General features: G+C 58.9%; 7 protein-coding genes across 7 annotated transcripts; 4 read left to right on the top strand and 3 right to left on the bottom strand.

The window, feature by feature from the left end:
- Positions 1–1,092: 1,092 nt before the first annotated feature.
- PSEUBRA_001618 (DNA ligase, ATP-dependent, central) lies at positions 1,093–4,308 on the bottom strand (the record flags this gene model as incomplete). The annotated part of the gene is made up of 1 exon (XM_016434836.2): positions 1,093–4,308. The coding sequence occupies one exon, from the start codon at positions 4,306–4,308 to the stop codon at positions 1,093–1,095; it is 3,216 nt and encodes a 1,071-aa protein (XP_016293888.2).
- A 349-nt stretch (positions 4,309–4,657) lies between these two features.
- On the top strand, positions 4,658–5,800 carry PSEUBRA_001617 (CobQ/CobB/MinD/ParA nucleotide binding domain protein; the record flags this gene model as incomplete). The annotated part of the gene is made up of 1 exon (XM_016434854.2): positions 4,658–5,800. One exon carries the CDS (start codon positions 4,658–4,660, stop codon positions 5,798–5,800), a length of 1,143 nt encoding a protein of 380 aa, XP_016293887.2.
- A 107-nt stretch (positions 5,801–5,907) lies between these two features.
- On the bottom strand, positions 5,908–6,906 carry PSEUBRA_001616 (DapA-like protein; the record flags this gene model as incomplete). The annotated part of the gene is made up of 1 exon (XM_016434838.1): positions 5,908–6,906. One exon carries the CDS (start codon positions 6,904–6,906, stop codon positions 5,908–5,910), a length of 999 nt encoding a protein of 332 aa, XP_016293886.1.
- A 515-nt stretch (positions 6,907–7,421) lies between these two features.
- Positions 7,422–7,961, top strand: PSEUBRA_001615 (Thioesterase superfamily; the record flags this gene model as incomplete). The annotated part of the gene is made up of 1 exon (XM_016434843.1): positions 7,422–7,961. The coding sequence occupies one exon, from the start codon at positions 7,422–7,424 to the stop codon at positions 7,959–7,961; it is 540 nt and encodes a 179-aa protein (XP_016293885.1).
- Positions 7,962–8,017: 56 nt separating this feature from the next.
- On the bottom strand, positions 8,018–12,859 carry PSEUBRA_001614 (Helicase-associated domain protein; the record flags this gene model as incomplete). Its single annotated transcript, XM_016434824.1, has 1 exon — positions 8,018–12,859. One exon carries the CDS (start codon positions 12,857–12,859, stop codon positions 8,018–8,020), a length of 4,842 nt encoding a protein of 1,613 aa, XP_016293884.1.
- A 983-nt stretch (positions 12,860–13,842) lies between these two features.
- Positions 13,843–16,512, top strand: PSEUBRA_001613 (uncharacterized protein; the record flags this gene model as incomplete). Its single annotated transcript, XM_059464640.1, has 1 exon — positions 13,843–16,512. The coding sequence occupies one exon, from the start codon at positions 13,843–13,845 to the stop codon at positions 16,510–16,512; it is 2,670 nt and encodes an 889-aa protein (XP_059321183.1).
- A 790-nt stretch (positions 16,513–17,302) lies between these two features.
- Positions 17,303–18,950, top strand: PSEUBRA_001612 (Ribosomal protein S19e; the record flags this gene model as incomplete). Its single annotated transcript, XM_016434853.1, has 3 exons — positions 17,303–17,310; positions 18,097–18,158; positions 18,541–18,950. The coding sequence occupies 3 exons, from the start codon at positions 17,303–17,305 to the stop codon at positions 18,948–18,950; spliced, it is 480 nt and encodes a 159-aa protein (XP_016293883.1).
- Between the last annotated feature and the right edge of the window lie 103 nt (positions 18,951–19,053).

Genomic DNA, 19,053 nt, shown 5'->3' with positions numbered 1-19,053 from the left:
CCTAATTTGCCCAGTGACGTTTCAGATCGACGCCGCGCTGCCAAAGCTGCCCTTTGTGAATCCGAAATGCTGGTTTGCAGGACGCACTGCATTGCACTGCAGCGTGCGCTTCAGCCTCAATCGGAAGAAACGGCTCTGGCTGGAAAGGCGAATCAACTCTCGGTCCGTTGTCTCCTGCAGCTGAAAGGGTCTGAAAGGGCGGGAGCAACGAATCAGAAGCCTTGCAACTTTCGCCTTTGGCTCCATCAGCAGTCGAGTCGAGCGAACAGTCACACTCTCAAGCTCGAGTTCGGCTTGTGACCCTCCAGCGTGGAGTGCATCGCATGGTCCGAATGCGCTCCGGCCGAGCATCCGTTGGTTGGTCACGATCATTTGACACCCGCGCCACCGACAACCTTGTCTCGAGTGTCGGAGCAATCCGTCAAGGCGGCTCTTCCGATTGGACGCCCGGAAGAACCGACAAGCGCCACACATTCGTCCACGCTGCAGCCTGCTAGGGGCTCAAGTGGACCCATTCTGTTCGCAGGACCCTGACTCTGAATTATCGTCCCTTGGTCGTGACCATCACAAAGCGTCGGCCGTCGACGGACGGTACCGCCCGCAAGCGCCACCTAGTCTCAGGCTCAAGCTTTGCTTCAGATGACTGGTCCCATGATCCGTTCTTCGAAGCACCTGATACGTCTAAGCATCGAGCTCGTGCTTGAGCTAGGCCGGGTAGCTCACTCTTTGCGAGAAGAAGCAGTCGGTCGGGCTTAACGGTCGGTCGCTGATGCCCAGCCATGCCTTTCGGAAGCGCCTCGCTAAAGAAGTTTTTATCCGCCTCGCTCAGGGTCGAATTCTGAAATCACCCCTCCACGCCGGTCAATTTCCGAAGCTTCTTCCTCCCGCACATTGCTGTGATTGGATCGTCGCCCAGCATGTGATCTGGGCAGCATGGGGACGATGCGCTTCCCTGCAGTCGTGTGTGGGTGGCAGTAGACTTGCCGCGGGAAATCTCACAGAAAGGGTCCCTCCTTGAGCCACACATGTGATTGGCGAGGATCTTCGTGATTACAGTGTAGCAAACGAATTTATTAATAACGGACAGGGCTGTCAGAACTCGAAATCGTCCTCGACGCTGATCTTGGCCCTCGCCTCCTCGCGCTCGTCCTCGCTGGCAGCCTCGTCGTCTTCGTTCTTCTCGCCGCCACCGTCTCCAGGTGCAGGCGCAGCCTTCTGCTGCTCAAAGTAGATCTTGGCTAGACTTGCAGGCGTGCTTGCCTGCTCGATCGACTTGTCCTCTCTCCTCTTGATGAACCTTGGGAAGCGAATCGACAGTCCCCTCTCCTCGCTCACCAGGCCGATCGCAGCCGTGTAGTTCGGACTGACAGTCACGTCGGCGCCACGGATCTCCCAGACCTCGCTTGGCTTCCACCAGACATCGGGCCACAGGCTGCCCGTTTCCAACTCGATCCCAAATGGCGATGGCTCGCCCCACCGCGCCGGCACACATGTGTCGGATCCTTCAGCATACCGCACGTTGAGGTCCTTGTAGAACGCATCTGTGAAGCCCGAGATGCACTTGCATACCGCCTGTAGCACGCCGGTGGTGGGATCGTAGAGCGCGAGCAGCATGGGCGACCACCACGTCGCTTTGCGGCCCATACCGTGCCATGCGCCGATGGGAACAAGGTCGAGCGAGTCACCAAGCCCGTCGACGTAGTCCTTTTTGACTTTGAGCCACGACTCGCAGCGTTTGTCAGGCTCGTACGTCGATAAGAGGGCTTTGCCGCGGCCGTTGACGCCTTTGCCAATCTCGACGGGGGATGGGTCGGAAGCCGGCCGCTTGCTTCGCCCAGAATCGTCGAGCGTCTGAATCGCCTCGTCTTCGTTGTCCATCGCCAGGTCGTCGTCCACCACGTCAGCCAGCTGTTGAAGCCGATTGGAGGCAACGTGCGTGTCATCGTCCGCGTCGTCGTCCGATCGAGCGGCATCGTCTTCGTCCTTGCCTTCTGGCGGAGCCTCCCAATGATGGTCGAGCGACTTGACCATGATCCCCTCGCACTTGTACTCTTGCGCCTGCGTAAAGAAGCGCGCTACGTCGTCCGGGTCGGTGCTCTCGCAGGAGCGCACGTGGGCAAATCGGGCGATCAGCGGGCTCTGCGGAAAGAGTTGGAGAAAGCGACTATGCAGCAGGTTTCGCCTCGTACGGAAGGAAGACTTGAGCAGCGAATCGCCGTCGAGATACATCAGATCGAAGGCGAAGACGCCCACCTTCACCTTGATGTCGTGCAGATTGACGTCCTTGCGGCTGCGGTTGGCTAGGGTCTGAAAGGGTAGGAGACGGCCGTCGAGGTCCATCGCTACCACCTCTGCGTCCATGATGAACGACGTGATCGGCTGACGCGGAGCCAACGTCCCTTTAGCACTTGCCTCCTCGGTCTTGACCGTCGCATCTTCTACGTCCCCGTCCTGCGACTCTTGCTTCACGACAGACGTCGAAGTATCTGCGAAGGCGTTCATCCCAAATTTGGCGTCCGCCTCGGTCTCTTGCCCCATCAAGATCGGCACCATGTCCGTAATGTCCGGATACTTCTCCGTCATTGTCTCCAGATGGCGAGAGAACAATCTTACGTACACCTCACCATCTTTGCCCACCCACTTGCCGTTCTTGGTGTCGCCGTCCTTGATGCTTTTCCGCGCCTCAGGTCCCGCGCTCTTTGGCACGTAGATCGCATGGATTTGACACCGTTGCCCGTCATACTTGAACTCGGAGACGAAGGCTCTTGGTCCCAGCTTCTCGTGCATAGCGCCCAGCGAGCGCGTGATGGATCCCAGCATTGGGGAGATCGGTGTGCCGATACGCAGTGGTACATGTTCCGACAGGCCTGCCAGTCCGTACTGCAGCAACGAGGGGACAATGACGCCGAAATTAGGATGGCGAGCGCGCACCTCGCGTACGAGCTTCTCTGCCCTCGCTAGACGCTCCATCAATGCGAGACGTTGCGGATCTTGTCGTTCTTTCGGCTTGACTGCGTTGGCCAAGATGCCTTTCCGCTCGTGCGGATGAACGAGGAGGAGCACCGCCCTCTCCTTCTCTTTCTGGTTGCTCGGCTCTACCGGCGACGCTCCATCTTCTACGAGCGCAAACGTCCTCGCCAGCGCAGTGGCAATCGTCGTCCTCACCGCCTGGATCCGCAAATGGCTGATGAAGGTCCTGACCAGAAATCGCGTCTCTTCGCCACGACTCGCGACCAGCAGCTTCGTCACGTACCCAAGCTTCTGGTTCGCACTTCCCTGCCCGCTGAGCCGCGCGATGCTGTGCAGATTCGAGAAAAGCCGCTGCACAGTGATAGGTGCGGGTCGGACCAGGGCTTTGACATCCTTCTTGGCCTCGTACGCGACATCGCCCGGATCGCCCGTCTTGTCCCACACCTGCTTCATGAAGCGCGCCGACTTGCCGGTGACCGATTTGATGCCCTTGTTGATCACCGACCCGCCCAGGCCCAACTCGATGCCATCGTAGGGAGGTGCGATGTGGTTGCTGACCAGATACACGGTCGGGAGTAAGGAGTCTGGATCGTGCGCACGCACTGTGCGGAGGAGATTGGTGAGCAGGGTGGTGATGGCAAGTCGCGATCGCGTCGCCGTGATGAGCACGAAGGCGTGGGTGAGGAGAGCGTAGGGGGTTGTCGGCGCCAGCTTGCCCTCTTTGTCGCTGATCATGGGCCAGGTGGATGTGTCGATCGCCCAAGGGTCGAACACAAAGATGTCGTCGCCGAGCGGGATGGCTTGTATCGCAGCGTCCATGGCTGCCAAGTCGACTGGTTTGGGAGTGACAGGCGGCCTCTTGCTTGGCGAGGTCGGTGTCGCGGGTGTCGTCGGCTTCCTTGGAGGAGACCGCGTTGGTGGTGTCTGCTTTTCGTCGACGTGCTGACTGCTTTCGCCATTCTCACCAGACCATTCTTGATGCAACCTTCGAGCGAGATCTTCATCGCCTTGCATCCTCGACTTGTACTCGGCTACTGTCAAACCTGCCTCCTGCGCCGCCAGCTCTACCGCGAACGCAGCATCCTTCTCTTCTTGTGACGTCGCTGCATCCATCCTGGCCTTGTTGTTCTCCTCATCGTCCACGTCTATTACGATTTCCTTCTGCTTGGCCTTCGCTGCACTTGGTATTGGTGATGTCGGCTCGGCTGCGAATGTCGCTCTGGACGAGGACGAGGGACTGGTGAAGAACGAGGTCAAAGCCGACTGCTGGCCCGGCTTCTGCTTCTTCGATGGTGTTGAGGGCTGGGATGGCCCATTGGACCGCTTCTTGGGCGGCATGTTGGTACGGCGTTGCGTCTAGGGTGGCGGGAGGAGAAGCTCCTCGCGTTCCTATTCTTTCTATCGCCTCGGCATGATTCGACGTTCGAGCCGCTCGGACGACTGTTCCAGTGTCTATGTCCAGGGCACTCGCATCAGTTGCGCGTGCGTCCCGAGTCTGGATGGTGTTTGGTGGAAGAGAGTCTCGGACCCTATGACAGCGAGGAAGACCCTCGATGCTTAGCTTGCATGTGGAGGCTTGGGCACAGAATTCCGGCAGTCGGAACTCCACAGCGCCGGCAGCTGAGGACCCTTTCGCATTCTTCTTCCTCGCCTCTTCTCGACCAACCTCAAGGCTCAGACAGTCGAGATGTTCGTCAACATCATCAGTCGCAGATCCCTTCGCGGCATACCTCGTGCCTTCGACATTCAATTGATGGCGCAGCAAGCTCCGCCGGTAGCAGGACCATCACACCACCGCTCCTTCTCGTCGAGCAGCACCTCTCACTCTCACGAGAACCCCCTCGGTCTCCCACGCAACAACCAGCGCATCCCACCCACCATGCCACGCAGAGGTACCGGACCACCACAGCCACGTCGCATCCCGCACGTCAAGCACGTCGTCTGCGTCTCCTCCGGCAAAGGCGGCGTTGGAAAATCCACCATCTCCACCAATCTCGCTGTTGCGCTTTCCCTCACTCGCCCACCTTCTTCGTCTACAAAGCCACGCATTGGTCTGTTGGACCTCGACATCTTCGGACCCTCGATACCGAAGCTGATGCGGCTCGAAGGCGTTGGTGAGCCGGAGCTCACCTCGTACGGCGGTCTGATACCGCTCAAGAATCACGGCGTTAGCTGTATGTCGATGGGTTTCTTGCTGGGTAACACGTCGGATCCGTCCGACGAAGACCGCGTAGTAGCCTGGCGGGGGATGATGGTGATGAAAGCGACTCAACAGTTGCTCTTCGATGTGAATTGGCGGTTGGACCCGCGAGCACCTACACCGTCGTCGCCGGACGAGGTTGATGGGTCGAACGCGCCCCTGGACGTGCTGGTGATCGACATGCCACCTGGTACAGGCGACGTGGCGCTATCGCTAGCACAGCTGGTCAAGGTCGATGCAGCAGTGGTGGTCACCACCCCGCAAGAGGTCGCGCTGCTGGACGCGAAGAAGGGCGTGACGATGTTCCGGAAGACCAACGTGCCGGTGGCAGGGCTGGTGTTGAACATGAGCCACTTTGTCAGTCCGGATACGGGGAGGCAGTTCGAGCTGTTTGGTAAGGCGGAGGCGGTAGAGAGGTACGCGGAGAAGCAGGGATTGGAGGTGCTGGCAAGGATACCGCTGCAGCCGCAGGTGAGCAAGGGTGGCGACGAAGGGATCCCAGCGACGCTGAGGGAGACCTTGCCGACGTTTGAGAGTGGGGATGGAGCGAAGAGTGGGGAGCAGCCGAATCATATTCGCAAAGCGTTCCTCGAGCTGGCGGACAAGGTGTGGTCCAGGCTGTCACGATAGCGTCGACCCCTGCATCGTTCTCATCCATGTCACACTCGTGCACAGAACAGAGATAAAATGCAAATCAGACTTGACATTCCAGGGCGATCTCTGTCCATGTTCACGATTCAAGCCTTGGCAACCTGAGCCTGGGCGTCCTTCTCCAGCCCCCTCTCGACGTCCATGGCCTCGACGAGCTCCTTCTCCAGCATGGCCAGCACCTCCTTGCTCGCCGGCTGCAGCGGCATCCTGCACACTCCGTACTCGTAGTACCACCTCCTCAGCGCGCACTTCGTCCCGGGAATTCCGGCCTTGAACAGGGCCCAATCGGCGACACTCACCACCTCCTGGAGTCTCTTCGCCTCCTCGAGTTTCTCCCAATCCTTGGTCTCCACCGCCTTTGTCGTGAGCTGGTGCAACTTGACCAGTGTTCTCGGGATGATGTTTCCACTTCCGGCGATCACACCGTTGAAACCGGCCATGGTAGCGGGGACAATGATGTCGGCGAATCCAGACCAAACATGGAAGCCGTCCCTCTTGATCGCTTTGGCCACACGGCCGCCCTTTCCGATGTTGGCACAGGTGAGCTTGCATCCGCACACGTTGGGATGGGCGGCAATGTCGATGATGAGGTCGGAATCGAGGTCGATGCCGCCCACGCAGGCGGGGAAGTTGTAGACCATGATCGGAATGGGTGATTTGTCGGCTACAGCCGTAAAAAACTGCTTCATTGCGGCTCTGTCCTTGCCAAGACCGCCAGCGAAGTAGCCAGGGAGAATGACGATGGCTGCATCGGCCCCTGCGCGCGCCGCATCGATGCAGTTGGCAATGGTTTCTTTGACCGAGCCTACACCCGTTCCCGCCATGATCTGCGTCGAGGAGAGGTTGGAGGTGGAGAGATGCTCGCGAGCAGTGCGGACGAGTTCGAATCGCTCCGAGGAGGACAGGTGGATCGCCTCGCCGTTGGTACCCATCACAACGAGGTGAGAGCCAGCAGAGGCGACGCGAAGCACGTGCGTCTTCCACGAGGCATAGTCGATCTCCTCCGACGAGTCGAACGGCGTGGCGAGCGGCGTCCAGACGCCTGCCTTGAGCGGAGCGGGGGTGTAGCCGTTGCTCTGCGTCATCGTGAACAGTGGGTGGGATGATGTATGTTCGGAAAGCCAGGCGGTTGTTGACGGTGAAGCAAGGTGCCTATATACATTCCAGCAAAGGGGGAGGCCAGAGCACCGGGAACCCACGCCGAACTGCACAACGAAAAGGTGGGGGGGTTCCGTCTTTCTCGCTTCAACATCACCGCGCGCACAAAGTGGGGGGAGCAACGGGCGCGAGTTTCACGTCTACACACAGCCAAGGAGCGGTCTAGTTGCCGGTGGCTGTTGCCTACAAAAGACTTGACCGACTCAAGAGCGGAGTAGGGTCCTCTTTTCCCCCACGCCGACGCGCGGCAGAGAGTGGGGTAAGATCTCCGCACTGACCAAGGGAAGCTTCGGTCTTTCGGCCTGCTTTATCCCGAGTTTTTCTTCATTTGTGTTAGGCTTAGAGATCCGCGCGGGGCGAGAAGATCCTTCGTCTCAGATGTGGAGAGCAACACCTCCGCACCATCATCGCCGACCCTTTTCCAACTCTGTAGCGGGTCAAGATGACGGTCGCTCAGCCATCCGCGTGTCTCCGCTTCGTCCAGCGCATCTGTCGCGGCTTCCAGTCTGCCTCTGGGCATGACTCGGTCACCATCTCGGCGCTGCGGATCCACGCCGCAACACCCGGCTCCATTCGCGGCACCTTCCCCATCTCGGCACACAACCTCAACCGCTTAGGCACACTGCACGGCGGCTGCATCGCAACGCTGACGGATACCATGGGCTCGCTCGCCATCGCCTCCCACGGCCTGTACGCCACGGGGGTCAGCACCGACATCAACACGACATACGTCAAGTCCGCCGGCGGCAAGGGCGACGATGTCAACGTCACCGGCGAGGTCATCAGCATGGGCAAGACACTCGCATTCACGCGGATGGAGGTGCGACATCCCGTCACAGATGCGCTGCTCGCATACGGGTCGCATACCAAATTCATCGGGAGGGCAATGGCGCATCCCGAGAACGTAAAGTTTGACACGGAGGGGAGAGAGGTGATTGAGGGCAAACAGCCGGAAGATTGGTCAGAGGAGTCCAAGATGTAGTCTCACACAGCAACGAGGTCACCGGTTGAACAGGATTGGGATTGCATCGCGAAGACTTAAGGAAGGATGAGCACCCATCGTCCATCCACAAACCGCTGCTTAGCCTTGATCGCCGGCAACTGCCAACCGAGACCTCCCGCCAACCCATCCTTCTCGCTTCCCACCGCATACGTCGGCGTCACCAGCACCTCCCGCATTGTCTCCCCTGCCGCCTGTCCCGCTTTCACCGCCTGAACGCTCGCCTTCAACCGATCCACCTCCCCCTGCCCCGCTGCACCCACCGGCGTCGGCTTGCTGAAACTACACAACCCCTTGGCCAACGTCGCCAGCCAAACCGGATTGATCCTCGTCAGCGTCTTCAACCACACCGTCCCCGGTGCATCCTCCTCCGTGCCCGTCTTGGCGAATTTCGAGTTGCTCTGCTGCACTTCGCTGAAGACGACCCAGGACGGCGGGGTGGTGTGGTAGAACGACGACGTCGGGTGGATGAAGGCGAAGCCGGGTACGCCCATCGCTTTGTACGGCACACCGCGGGTGGACTGCATGCGGTCGCCGCCGCCTTTGGTGCGAAGGCGGAAGAGCATCTGATTCGTCCGCTCGTCTGGTCGGATGATGGAGCTGGATACGACGCTGTCGTTTGAGATGAGGTCTGCACGGACGGCGACTTGGTCGATGTAGGCGGAGGCAATGAGCTGACGGATCACTTTCAACTGCGTCTCGCTCGGCGGGGCGAGTCTCGGGTTGGAGAGGGAGGAGGCGAGGTCCGGGAAAGTCGAGGAGATGAGACTGCACAGTTGAGCACGCAGCTTATGGATCTCCTCCATGGCTTTGGGACGGAGGAAGTTCTTGTCGCAGAAAGTCGTTGATCCGCCAGCGTACTCGTACGCGCCGACGACGGAAAGCAGCCGGAACGTGTCCGACAATCCCGCGCCGAGAGCTTCGAACTTGCGCATCGCGGCAAAGTACTTGGCTCGTCGAGCTTTGCGTCGCTCCTTATCGAGCATGTCGCTGTTGGTGACGTTCGAAAGCTCGGCGTTGAGGTCCTCATCGCCGTCCATCTTGCCAAATGCACGATCATAGTCGTCGCCGTCCTCGTCTGCGTCTGCTGAGTCGTTGGTGCGTCGTCGTTCGCCATACTCTTCCTCGATGAGCTGCTCGCGGATGAAAGGATCGCCGATGCTGAGAGCTGCCACCATCGCCACGATGTAAGGCAGACATCCGTGCTGCTGACCCTGAGCCAGCATCTTGCCGTACCGAGGGGAGACGGGGAACAGTGTCATGGTCCGTCCGAGCTCCGTGACTTGGGCGTGGTTGAGCTTGCGTTTGTTCTTGCCGATGCTGACCGACGCGACGGCTGGAGCCTCGAGCGCGCCGAGATGGGTGAGCACCTGCTCGGCCTTCTTGAGCGCGACACGGTCTGGCGGCGTGGGGAAGGGAAAGTTGGCGACGTTATCGATGTTCATCGCCTTCATCGAGAGCACCAGTCCGTCCACGGGGGTCCTCAAGATCTCCGGGCTCGAGAACTGCGTGAAGTGGTCTTCGTACACAGCCGACGAGTAAAGGCGGTAGCAGTGACCGGGACCTGTGCGACCGGCACGACCCGCTCGCTGCGACGCAGAGGCCTTGCTGATCCACGACACCTCGTACGACTGGACGCCCGAGATGAGGTCGTACTTGCGCTCCTTGCTGCGACCGCAGTCGATGACGTAGCGGATGTTGGGGATGGTGAGCGAGGTCTCGGCGACGTTGGTGGCGACGACGACGAGACGCGTGTCCACGGGCGGGGCTTCGAAGATGCGCATCTGCTTTTCCGAGGGGAGGAGCGAGTAGAGGGGAAGGATGTGCATGGGCACATCGCTGTCGTCCTTGAGCTCGTCGGGTAGGTCGTCGTCGTGGCGAGCTTCGGCTTCGCTGTCGCTTCCGTCGGCTTCGTCGTCCGTGTCGAGGGCGTCTGGATCGTCATCGCCGGCCATGGCTCCGTCGTCGACATCAGCAGCCAGGTCGCGGTCCAAGCCGAGATCCACTTCTTCTGCTTCGACGTCACCGTCCCTCGCGGTGATCTTGACACTGGCACCGGAGCCACCCTCGACCTTCTTCGCATCATCCCCATCCTCTTCGCGACGATTCTTGAACTTGCCCTGGACGCGCTCCCGGTTCTTCCTCTTCTGCTCGAGCGCCTTCCTGCCGAATCGCTGCTCGAGCTTCTTGCAGACGGTCGTGATCTCCTGCTGACCCGTCAAGAAGATGAGGATGCCTCCCGGTGGCAGTCGTGCATGGATCTTGGTGGCCTTTTTGACCGACTCGGTGATGTAGTCCTGGACGGTCTTGCGGTTGAAGTGCACGGTGACGGGATGCTGACGTGCGCCGATGTTGATCACAGGAGGCGGTGAGGGGAAGAGCGTCGTGTTCTCCGTAAAGTCCGACACACGCAACGTGGCACTCATGACGATGAGACGCAGTGGCTTGGCATCGGCGACACCTTCGAGCCAGCGCTTCTCACGAAGACGCACGACACGACTGAGCACGCCGATAAGCACGTCGGTGTTGATGCTGCGTTCGTGCGCCTCGTCGACCATGATGGCGCTGTACTTGGTGAGAAGGAAGTCGGTCGCCAGCTCTCGCAGTAGCACACCATCGGTCATGAACTTGATGGCCGTGTTGGGGCTGACAGTGGCATCGTATCGGATCTGATGTGAGACGCGATTCGCAGGCAAGTTGAGCTCGGAGGCGACACGCTGGGCCATGCTGACGGCGGCGACTCGTCGTGGTTGAGTGACACCGATCATGCCTGGGTTGAGACTGCCAGAAGAGCCGAACGCGGCTTCGTAGAGGAACTGCGGCACCTGCGTAGTCTTACCCGAGCCGGTCTCACCACAGATGACGGTGACGGTGTTCTCCATGATCGTCCTGACGATGGTGTCTTCCTCGGCGACGACGGGCAGACGCAATCGTGCTACGGTGAGCTGCTCTGAACGCTGCACCTCGACGTGCGTGAGCAGCTTCGAGGGGGATGTGGTGGCGTCAGTTGACTTTGAGTCCTCCGTGGTGGCGTCGTTGGAGGCCTTGGCAGCCTCAAGCTCGGTGTAGTGCTTGTTGGCAAAAGCGGAACGTTCCCTGACGTTCTCCTGGTCTCGACCAAGGGGACCGCGCGCAATGCCGTCTTTGGGCATGATATCGCTGACTTTGATCTTGAAGCCTCCGACAGGCTCGAGATTGTATGTAGTGTCGTCCTCGTCCACGTCATTGGTCTGATCACCTTGCCCGGCATCAGCTTTGGCAGCCTTGGAAGCGGAACCTCCGATACCGACCGCAGCACGCGCCCAGTCTTTGAAGCCAGAGCTGCGCTTAGTGGTGCCGATGCCTCTGCGACGAGATCGATATTCCTGAGTCTCTTCGTCCTCCTCTTCGTCCTCCTCTTCGTCTTCCTCATCGTCATCCTCATCTTCGTCGTCTTCTTCGCCATCGTCAGAATCGTGGTCTTCATCGTCATCGTCGTCTTCGTCCTCTTCCTCGGAGCCTGCTTCTTGCTCTTCCGCAGCCAACGATATTGACTTGGCCGTGGGAAGAGCGGAGCTGCTGGCCGATCCAGATGCAGTCGCAACATCTTCGTCGAGGGAGGTAGCATCGGCCGGGAGGAGACCTCGACGACGCATAGCTTCGAGGAAGATGGATTCTTCGTCTTCGTCGGTGTCCGGTTCCTCTGAACCTAGATCCGAGTCGCCGTCGTCGTCATCGTGCATATCCTGGTCGGACTCGCCGGCGATATGATGTGCCACAGGCTCGGCCGCATCGTCTCCCGAGTCGTCTTGAGCCCATCCAGGCCCTGATGAGACCGCTTTGCCTTTGCCCTTGAGGTCGCGTTCGAGCGCCAGACGCTTCTCCTGATTCTTTCTCGACAGCGAAGCGCGTGGAGCAGGTCCGATGACATCCCTATCCGCAGTCGAAGCTGGAGGCAGTCTTGAGCTTGACGCAGATGCAGAGTCAGACTCTGACTCGGAGCTGTCGAAGCTCGAGTCACTCTCGCGGGCCTGCTGCAGTCTTGTAGCTGCGGTGACGCGGGATGCTTTGGGCTTCTTGGTTCGCTTTCGCATGGTGGGCATGATGGGATTGCCGTTGGCGTCCTTGGCCAGAGCAGATCCGAGTGCAGAGGCAAGAGCTGAGCCTGGAAGCGGTGCGGAAGTCGAAGCGGATGCGGCGTTGGTCGGTGGCTGCTTGGACTTGTCGAACAGGCTCGCAGCGGCAATGATTCTTGCTCTGCGTGCTGGATCCTCCTCTACCTCGCCGACCGGTCCATGGTCTTCGCCGTCATCCTCTACGTCCTCGGGTGGTGTGAAATGGCCCTCGTGGTCATCATCGTCATCCTCATAACGTTGTGCCTGATCCATGTCATCCAGGTCGGCATCGTCGTCGTCCTCCTCGATCTGCATGGCGGCGCCGTTCATGGTCCTCCTTCTTCGCTTGCCGCTGCCGCGATCTGTCTTTTGGCCGGCGGTCTCAATGCGCTCCTCCATGGTCTTCGCGCGACCCGTTCCGAGTGTGGCTGCTGACTTGAGCGTGGTGCGGTCGATCTCGGCGGAGCTCTGTGCTAACTTCTGCATGATCCTGACGCGCTCTTCCTTCTTGAGGCGCGAGGCGATATAAGCGTCGAGACGCTTGCGCTTCTTTGAGGACATGGGAGCCGATGCATCTTGACCCGAGGATTCGAGCAGCTGCTTGCGCTGCTGTTCTGCTTGCTTCCTCCTGACATCCTCCTCGCTGCCAGGGACGATGAGCTGTGCATTGGAATCGTAAGCGTCTGCCTCTCGTTGGCGTAAGGAGCGCTTGTTCTTGTGAGAAGAGCCGCCGACGGATGAGCGACGCGCCTTGGCGTTGTATCGCTCTTGGACCGGCTTCTTCATCGTGTTGCAGTGTGATCGTTAAAAGGTAGGCGTGAGGTCGTAGCTTCGAGAGGAAGAGGTTGCCTTGTCCTCTTGAACGTCACACCTTCTTCTTGAAGCCATGTCGTGCTGTGCTGCCTTGATTCCGTTTCTCCACTTTCCAACCAGCTCCGCCAAAAAATTTGGACTTTCCTGAAATTTTCAAGATTTGGTTCAAAACGCGGACAAGTCAGTAATTCCGAAAGAAAAAGTGACACCCAAAAAGAAGGCGCCAAAAATGCTGAGAAAATGAGGATGTGACTGGAGACAGCTCGCAGTCAGCACCCGCAAGCTGACTTAAGTCGGGCATCTTCAACGTGATGCGAGCAAGGAGTCACCGCCATGGACGCCTATGGCTGAGTCAGAAGCGAGCAAAGGCGACAAGTGCATGTCGGAGACCATCCGGCCAGGTGAATCCGAGACGATCATCGTCGCGTAAAGAGCCAAAGACAGGACCCTGAAAGACAGACAGAGAGGCGCATCAAAAAGCTGAGCCACGGCGCGTTGGGCTTTCAAGAGGCTCAGTCGAAGCGAGACTGTCCGGGCACTTGAGCAGTCAAAAGCTCAAAACCAAGACGCTCAGGTGTGGAGTAAAAATCGCGCTTGCAGTGTTATCCGTGATCCGTCAATTGATCTGCCTGTCAATCTTCTCATCACCTCGCATCTTTTGCTCCCTCCTCTGCCATCGTCGACAGGCAGCTGACCCACGGCAGCTCGAGCTGTGACTGCCAGTTGACTTATATCAACCAGCTCCGCCATCCTTCAAGCAGCTCGATCGCATCTGTTTCGCGACTCGATTGGCTCGCCGGTTCCTCATCAGCGACTAACCTCCCCAAGCATCGCGTCGTCGCAACAGCGACATAGCCTCGCGGACAGATCTGCACCCTCAGTCATAGGCTCATGCAGCACCCTAGGCCGTCTCAAGCTCAAAGCGCATCCTCCTCGTGAGCGAGTTTTTACCGCTCATGAGCTCATACGGCAATGGACGCGACCCGTACAGTCGCGACGGGCCCAGTCGCTCCCACGATCCGCGCGCTCGGTCACGCTCACCACCTGCCCGTCACTATCAGGAGCGCGACAAGGTCGTCACTCGCATTCATCGCAACGATCACGACGCACCGCCCAAGTCGCTGCCCCGCAAGCCGGGCACATCGGCCAATGCTCTACCCGTTGGCACAGCAGCGGGTCACGGCAGTCTCAATCATGGCTATGCCTCCGGCTCTACACATCCACTCGAGCGCAATGCGACCAGTCACCACTCAAACGCCTCGACATATCCGGAGCCATCTGCGACGCGCAGAAGCTCCGCCGTCGTCGAGGCCCTTGCCGATCTCGTCGGTCGATTGTATGCGTCTCCTCCCGAGCGCCACCTGTTCGACCAGATCGAGCTCAAGCGACACGCGATCTCCGAAGACCGTAAAAATCTCAGCGATCAATATAAGAAGCTCAAGTCGGTCCAGGATTGGCTCGCCAGGGTTGGCCGCGGTGACCCCTCAAACGTCGCAAAGCTCACAGAGCAAGAGAAGATCGTGCGCAACTTGGAGCTAAAGATCAACACTGACGTCGACGAGCTTTACCGCATGCAGTTGCAGTGGCAAGTCGACGTCAATGCCCAGATCATGCCCTCCCTGCTGGCCGCTGTCTCGGCCCCCCTGGAAGCCAAGCTGCAAGATCTCGCAGCCGAGGTCAAATCCGAGCGCGAAAAGGACCATAAACACCGGGCCGAGTTCGAAAACACCGCCCACAGCCACTTTGGCCAAAGCAACAGGTTCCAATCCGACATCAGGGCCATCAAGGCCGATCTGTCGGCTCTCACCAAGGACAACGACCATCTTCGTAAGGATCTGACCGAGACTCGCACTTCCCTGCGCAACGACGTCGACAAGGACGTCCGCCAGATCAACGAGAATCGTAAATGCATCAAAGAGTTGCAGAAGGAGCTCGCCGAGTTCAGAAGGGATAGTCGAATCGCAGGGAGTCGACACAGCGTGGCCAGCGGCTCGGCACGCGAGACCTCCACAGCGCCTTCAAGCCCTCGTCCCGCAACTCAAGCTAGGCCGTCGACATCGAATATCACGACCTTGCCACCAGCAGCAACTACCACCGAAGGTTCCGCGCACAACGGCCGAGAAGGGTCGACCACTGCCGAACAGTCCAAAGCGGTCACACAAGCTCAGTTCCGCAAGTGGCACAAGGAATATATGCAAGACCTCGAATTACGGCTCGACGAAGTCAAGGATCTTGCCGTCCAGGAGGCTACTGCGGAGAATCAGGCTTGCATGGATGACCGGCTCAGAGCGTTGGCACGCAAATGGAAGAGCAGGGCGCTCGCCGGAGACGATCTTTCCGCCCGACCGGCTCCGGCTGCACCCATTGCGAATGGCGGCGAGTCGTCCAGTAACGCTGCGCCTCCTACAGACGGCGCAGGGCCCATGAATGTCGAGGAAATTATCGATGTCAGCGGTCCTACCCAGCCGAATGGCCAGTCCAATGACGCGAACGTGACGAATGGGGCTGAGACAGCGCCCAAGGGCGGTGCGGAGATCAGCAATAGCGGATCGACAGGACCTATGCCTACGCAACCAGCATCGGATCTGCAGAAAGCCGCTTCGGGTTTCAATGCCGCATTACAGGCCACACCGACTGCCGCCCAAACCAATGCTAACAGTGTCCCAGCGCCGACAAAGACCGACTCGACTCCGGCAGGCCAGCCCACACCATCCACGTCGCCGCAGCCAATCGGCAACGCAGCAGAGCAGCCACCCGTTGCCCAAAAGAATGGCACCGGCGAGAAAGACGCATTTGTGCCTGTAGCAGCTCTCGAGTTGATCCGCGCCTCGCTCAAGGAACACGAGACGCAGCTCACGGCTGTCAAACAGGAAGTCGACACGCTGCGTTTGTCCGGAAACGCCGCGTCCGTTGACCAGTGGCTCAGCTCTCCCGACAAGCTGAAGCAGCTTCTGCGAGCGCTGAAACTCAACGGACTCGACAGTCTCAACGACGCTCTGAGAAATGCTGTCGCACAAGTGCAGAATGTCACCACGCAGATCCGCTCCGAGATGGTCGCTCTTCGCAGCTCGCAGCAAGAGCAAAAGAGCGACTTCGAGTCGACGCTGCAGACTCACAAGGAGGAAATCCTTTCCGAACTTTACGACAAGCTCGACTCGCTTCAGAAGCAACTCGAAGCGCTGGATGACCAGTCCTCGTTGCAAGGTGCCTTGCTGGTCAAGCTCGCCGAGCATGCCAATCCACGACGCAACCCACCGACTACCGCGACCACGAGCGGAGGAGCTCGAGGTTCTGTCGGGTCGCAATCGCCAGCTGTGCGTTCGCCGCTCGTGCAGCATGCGCCAAATTCAGCCGGAGCACTCGCTCCAACACCGCGTCCGGAGCATCAGCTACAGCGTCCGGTGCAGCAGCATCCACCGGTGCTGCCCAACACAGCGGCCACGGCATTGTCGGCACACATGCAGCCTCCGATGTATCCGCAACAGCAGCCGGCTCTTCACCCTGCACAGGTGCAAGCATATCAGCAGATCGCACCGCAAGCGCAGCAGCATCCACAGTCATCCTATGCGGTGCCCCGTGGGCCCTATCCGTATCAGGATCCGAACCAGCGTCAGGGCTACCACTAGAGGCGGCACCCTTGCAAGCATCATGCGCCCAAGCTGATGGCCGCAGCAACCTACGATGGGCACTCATTGTTTATTTTGTCACCAATCGTGTACCAACAGCACTCCGGCTCGTCTTTTCAGGGCTCTATGAATCGATCTGCAGCAGCGTCACGACAAGTATGTCTGAGCTCTAATCGCTGATGTAGGCGAAGAGGCGAATGCTGAGAGCGTGCGACCCGATAGCGATTTATCGGGATCCTTGCGTTGACTCTGAAGTGAGGTGAATTTTCAATTCTTGGCTGTTAGACCTCTTGCGAGACTGCTTGCGTCAAAATCGAATCGGACCCGAGCTGGTAAAATGCGTTAAAACAAAAGTTCCCACGCTCGACATGTCAGTTGCGCCAAAAGGATGAGTATATCCTCCCTACGAAGCGGTCTGGTTTAAATCACTTGTAGTCGCAGACTAGAATTTTGTACAAGCGGAATTCAAGCAATAGGAATGCGATACCTTTCGCAAGCAGGCCGCTGCTTGTTCTGCCTGGTCGCTGCCTCGTCTTTGGACATGGGCTTGCAGATGGCAGAGCGAGAGCTCTGGAAGCCCTGGGCCTGCCATCACGGTTCTCAGCGTGAGACTGTGCTGCAAGCCAGTGACCGAATTCGAGATTTGGCAAGGCAGCAGCTCGTGTCTCGAGGCTGAGAATCTCGAATTGAAGGTGCTCCGCCCGCGCGCTACCGTCTCGAGTTGGACTTTGGTACATCGTTCTCACCGTCACGCCTTTTCCCTACCTTCAAGACACATACATCGCCCAACATGCCGAAGTACGTATCAGCATCAACAGATATCGGAGGAGCAACACCGTCGCACACATCAGCATCATCGCACAGCAGCAGCAGCAGAAACAACAGCAGAAACAGCACCGATCGGACGCAGATATCAGCACCCTTAGGCATAGCATCGACACATCAGCATGGCACACTAGGATCGGCACCGGCATACGTTGGCTTGGTTCACTAGCGGCAGGCTTGCAAGCAGACGTTGCAGCAGGGCATCGACTGCAATGAACCACAAAACATGCTAAAGTCACAGTTGACACGAATACGTCAAAGGACAGGAAAGATGCGCAGGGAAGGACACCTCAATGTCGCGGAGTGCCTTCGAGTCGGTGGTAGATGCTCCGACGACCAGCCTCTCGACTTTATCTCGAGTCGCAACTTGTTTGATGCGGACATGTCCACCTACACGGCGAGGTACAGAGGGAGGACCCAGATTTCCGCACCTACACTTCGATACCTTGACAGCACCGGCTATGCTCGATATCCTCGCCGCCGCCGCCATGCTCGGGATGTGTCGCTGGGAGCGACTTTGCGATCATTGCCAGAGGACGCCGACTCTCTACGTTGATCGATCATGACACACTGAACGATTTCGACCTCGACCAACGCCCACCAGCATCCTTCAAAGGCTTACTGCCTCTGCTGCTGCATTTGCGATCATCGACACTGTGCGACGGGCTTCAGCCCTCCGACTAGCCTTGATAAAGACCCAGAGGACAGACGTGCTGACCTTGTTCTCACTCCTTCCACCAACCTGCTTCGCACTCTCAGCGTTCGTGACGTCGACGCCTCTACTTTCATTGACGCTTACGCGCAGCACCTCAAGCGATCTGGTAAGTTTCATCACCATGCAGGAGGATGCGAATGGCAGGTCATCAGGAGGAGCACATTTGGACACGAGCAGGAACAGGATGGAATTTCGCAGCAGGCAGACGGAAGAGCAGCGCTGTGTCGGGCGCCAGGACATCGCCGATTGCGACCGATCGCGCAGCTCGCGGACACATGGATCGCACGACTTGTCACAGGACATCCAAGGGCCGGCAGATCAGTGGATCCCAGGAGGCGGAGCGTCAACATCCACAATGGGTACAGGGAAGATGAAGATGGACAGATGGACCTGCCATTCCATGCGCACACATCGTTGATTTAGCCTTGACCCCGTACTGACCCTATCGCCGCGCTCTTCTCCCAACCCCGCGCTTCACCCGCAAACAGGCAAGATCGAGGTGCCCGTGTGGGTCGACATTGTCAAGACCGGTCACTTCAAGGAGCAGGCCCCTTACAACCCCGACTGGTTCTACGTCCGCGCCGCCGCGCTCGCCCGTCACATCTACCTGCGCAAGGCGGTCGGTATCGGCCACCTGCGAAAGTTCCACGGTGGTGCTTCGAACCGCGGTTTCCGCCCCTCGCACCACGCCGACGCTTCGGGATCCGTGCAGCGCAAGGTCGTCCAGGGCCTTGAGGGCATCGGAGTTCTCGAGAAGGATCCTAAGGGTGGTCGTCGCATCTCGCAGGATGGCATGCGTGATCTTGACCGCATCGCCGTCGCTTGCCTCGAGGCCCTCCAGGAGGAGTCTGAGGAGGAGTCCGAGGCAGAGGACGAGGAGGAGGAGGATGACGAGTAAACGTCTCGCCTAGCTTCATCACCATATCACGAGGTCGGTAGCGGCTAGGTCGGGTTCACGGATGGGTCCGAGCAAACCGCTGCTTCCTCGCTTTCGATTCACC

This window comes from Kalmanozyma brasiliensis (genome assembly GCF_000497045.1).
Source record: "Kalmanozyma brasiliensis GHG001 unplaced genomic scaffold PSEUBRA_SCAF14, whole genome shotgun sequence".
NCBI classification, from domain to species: domain Eukaryota; kingdom Fungi; phylum Basidiomycota; class Ustilaginomycetes; order Ustilaginales; genus Kalmanozyma; species Kalmanozyma brasiliensis.
Note: the sequence above shows the minus strand (reverse complement) of the source record. Positions and strands in the feature narration are given on the sequence as shown.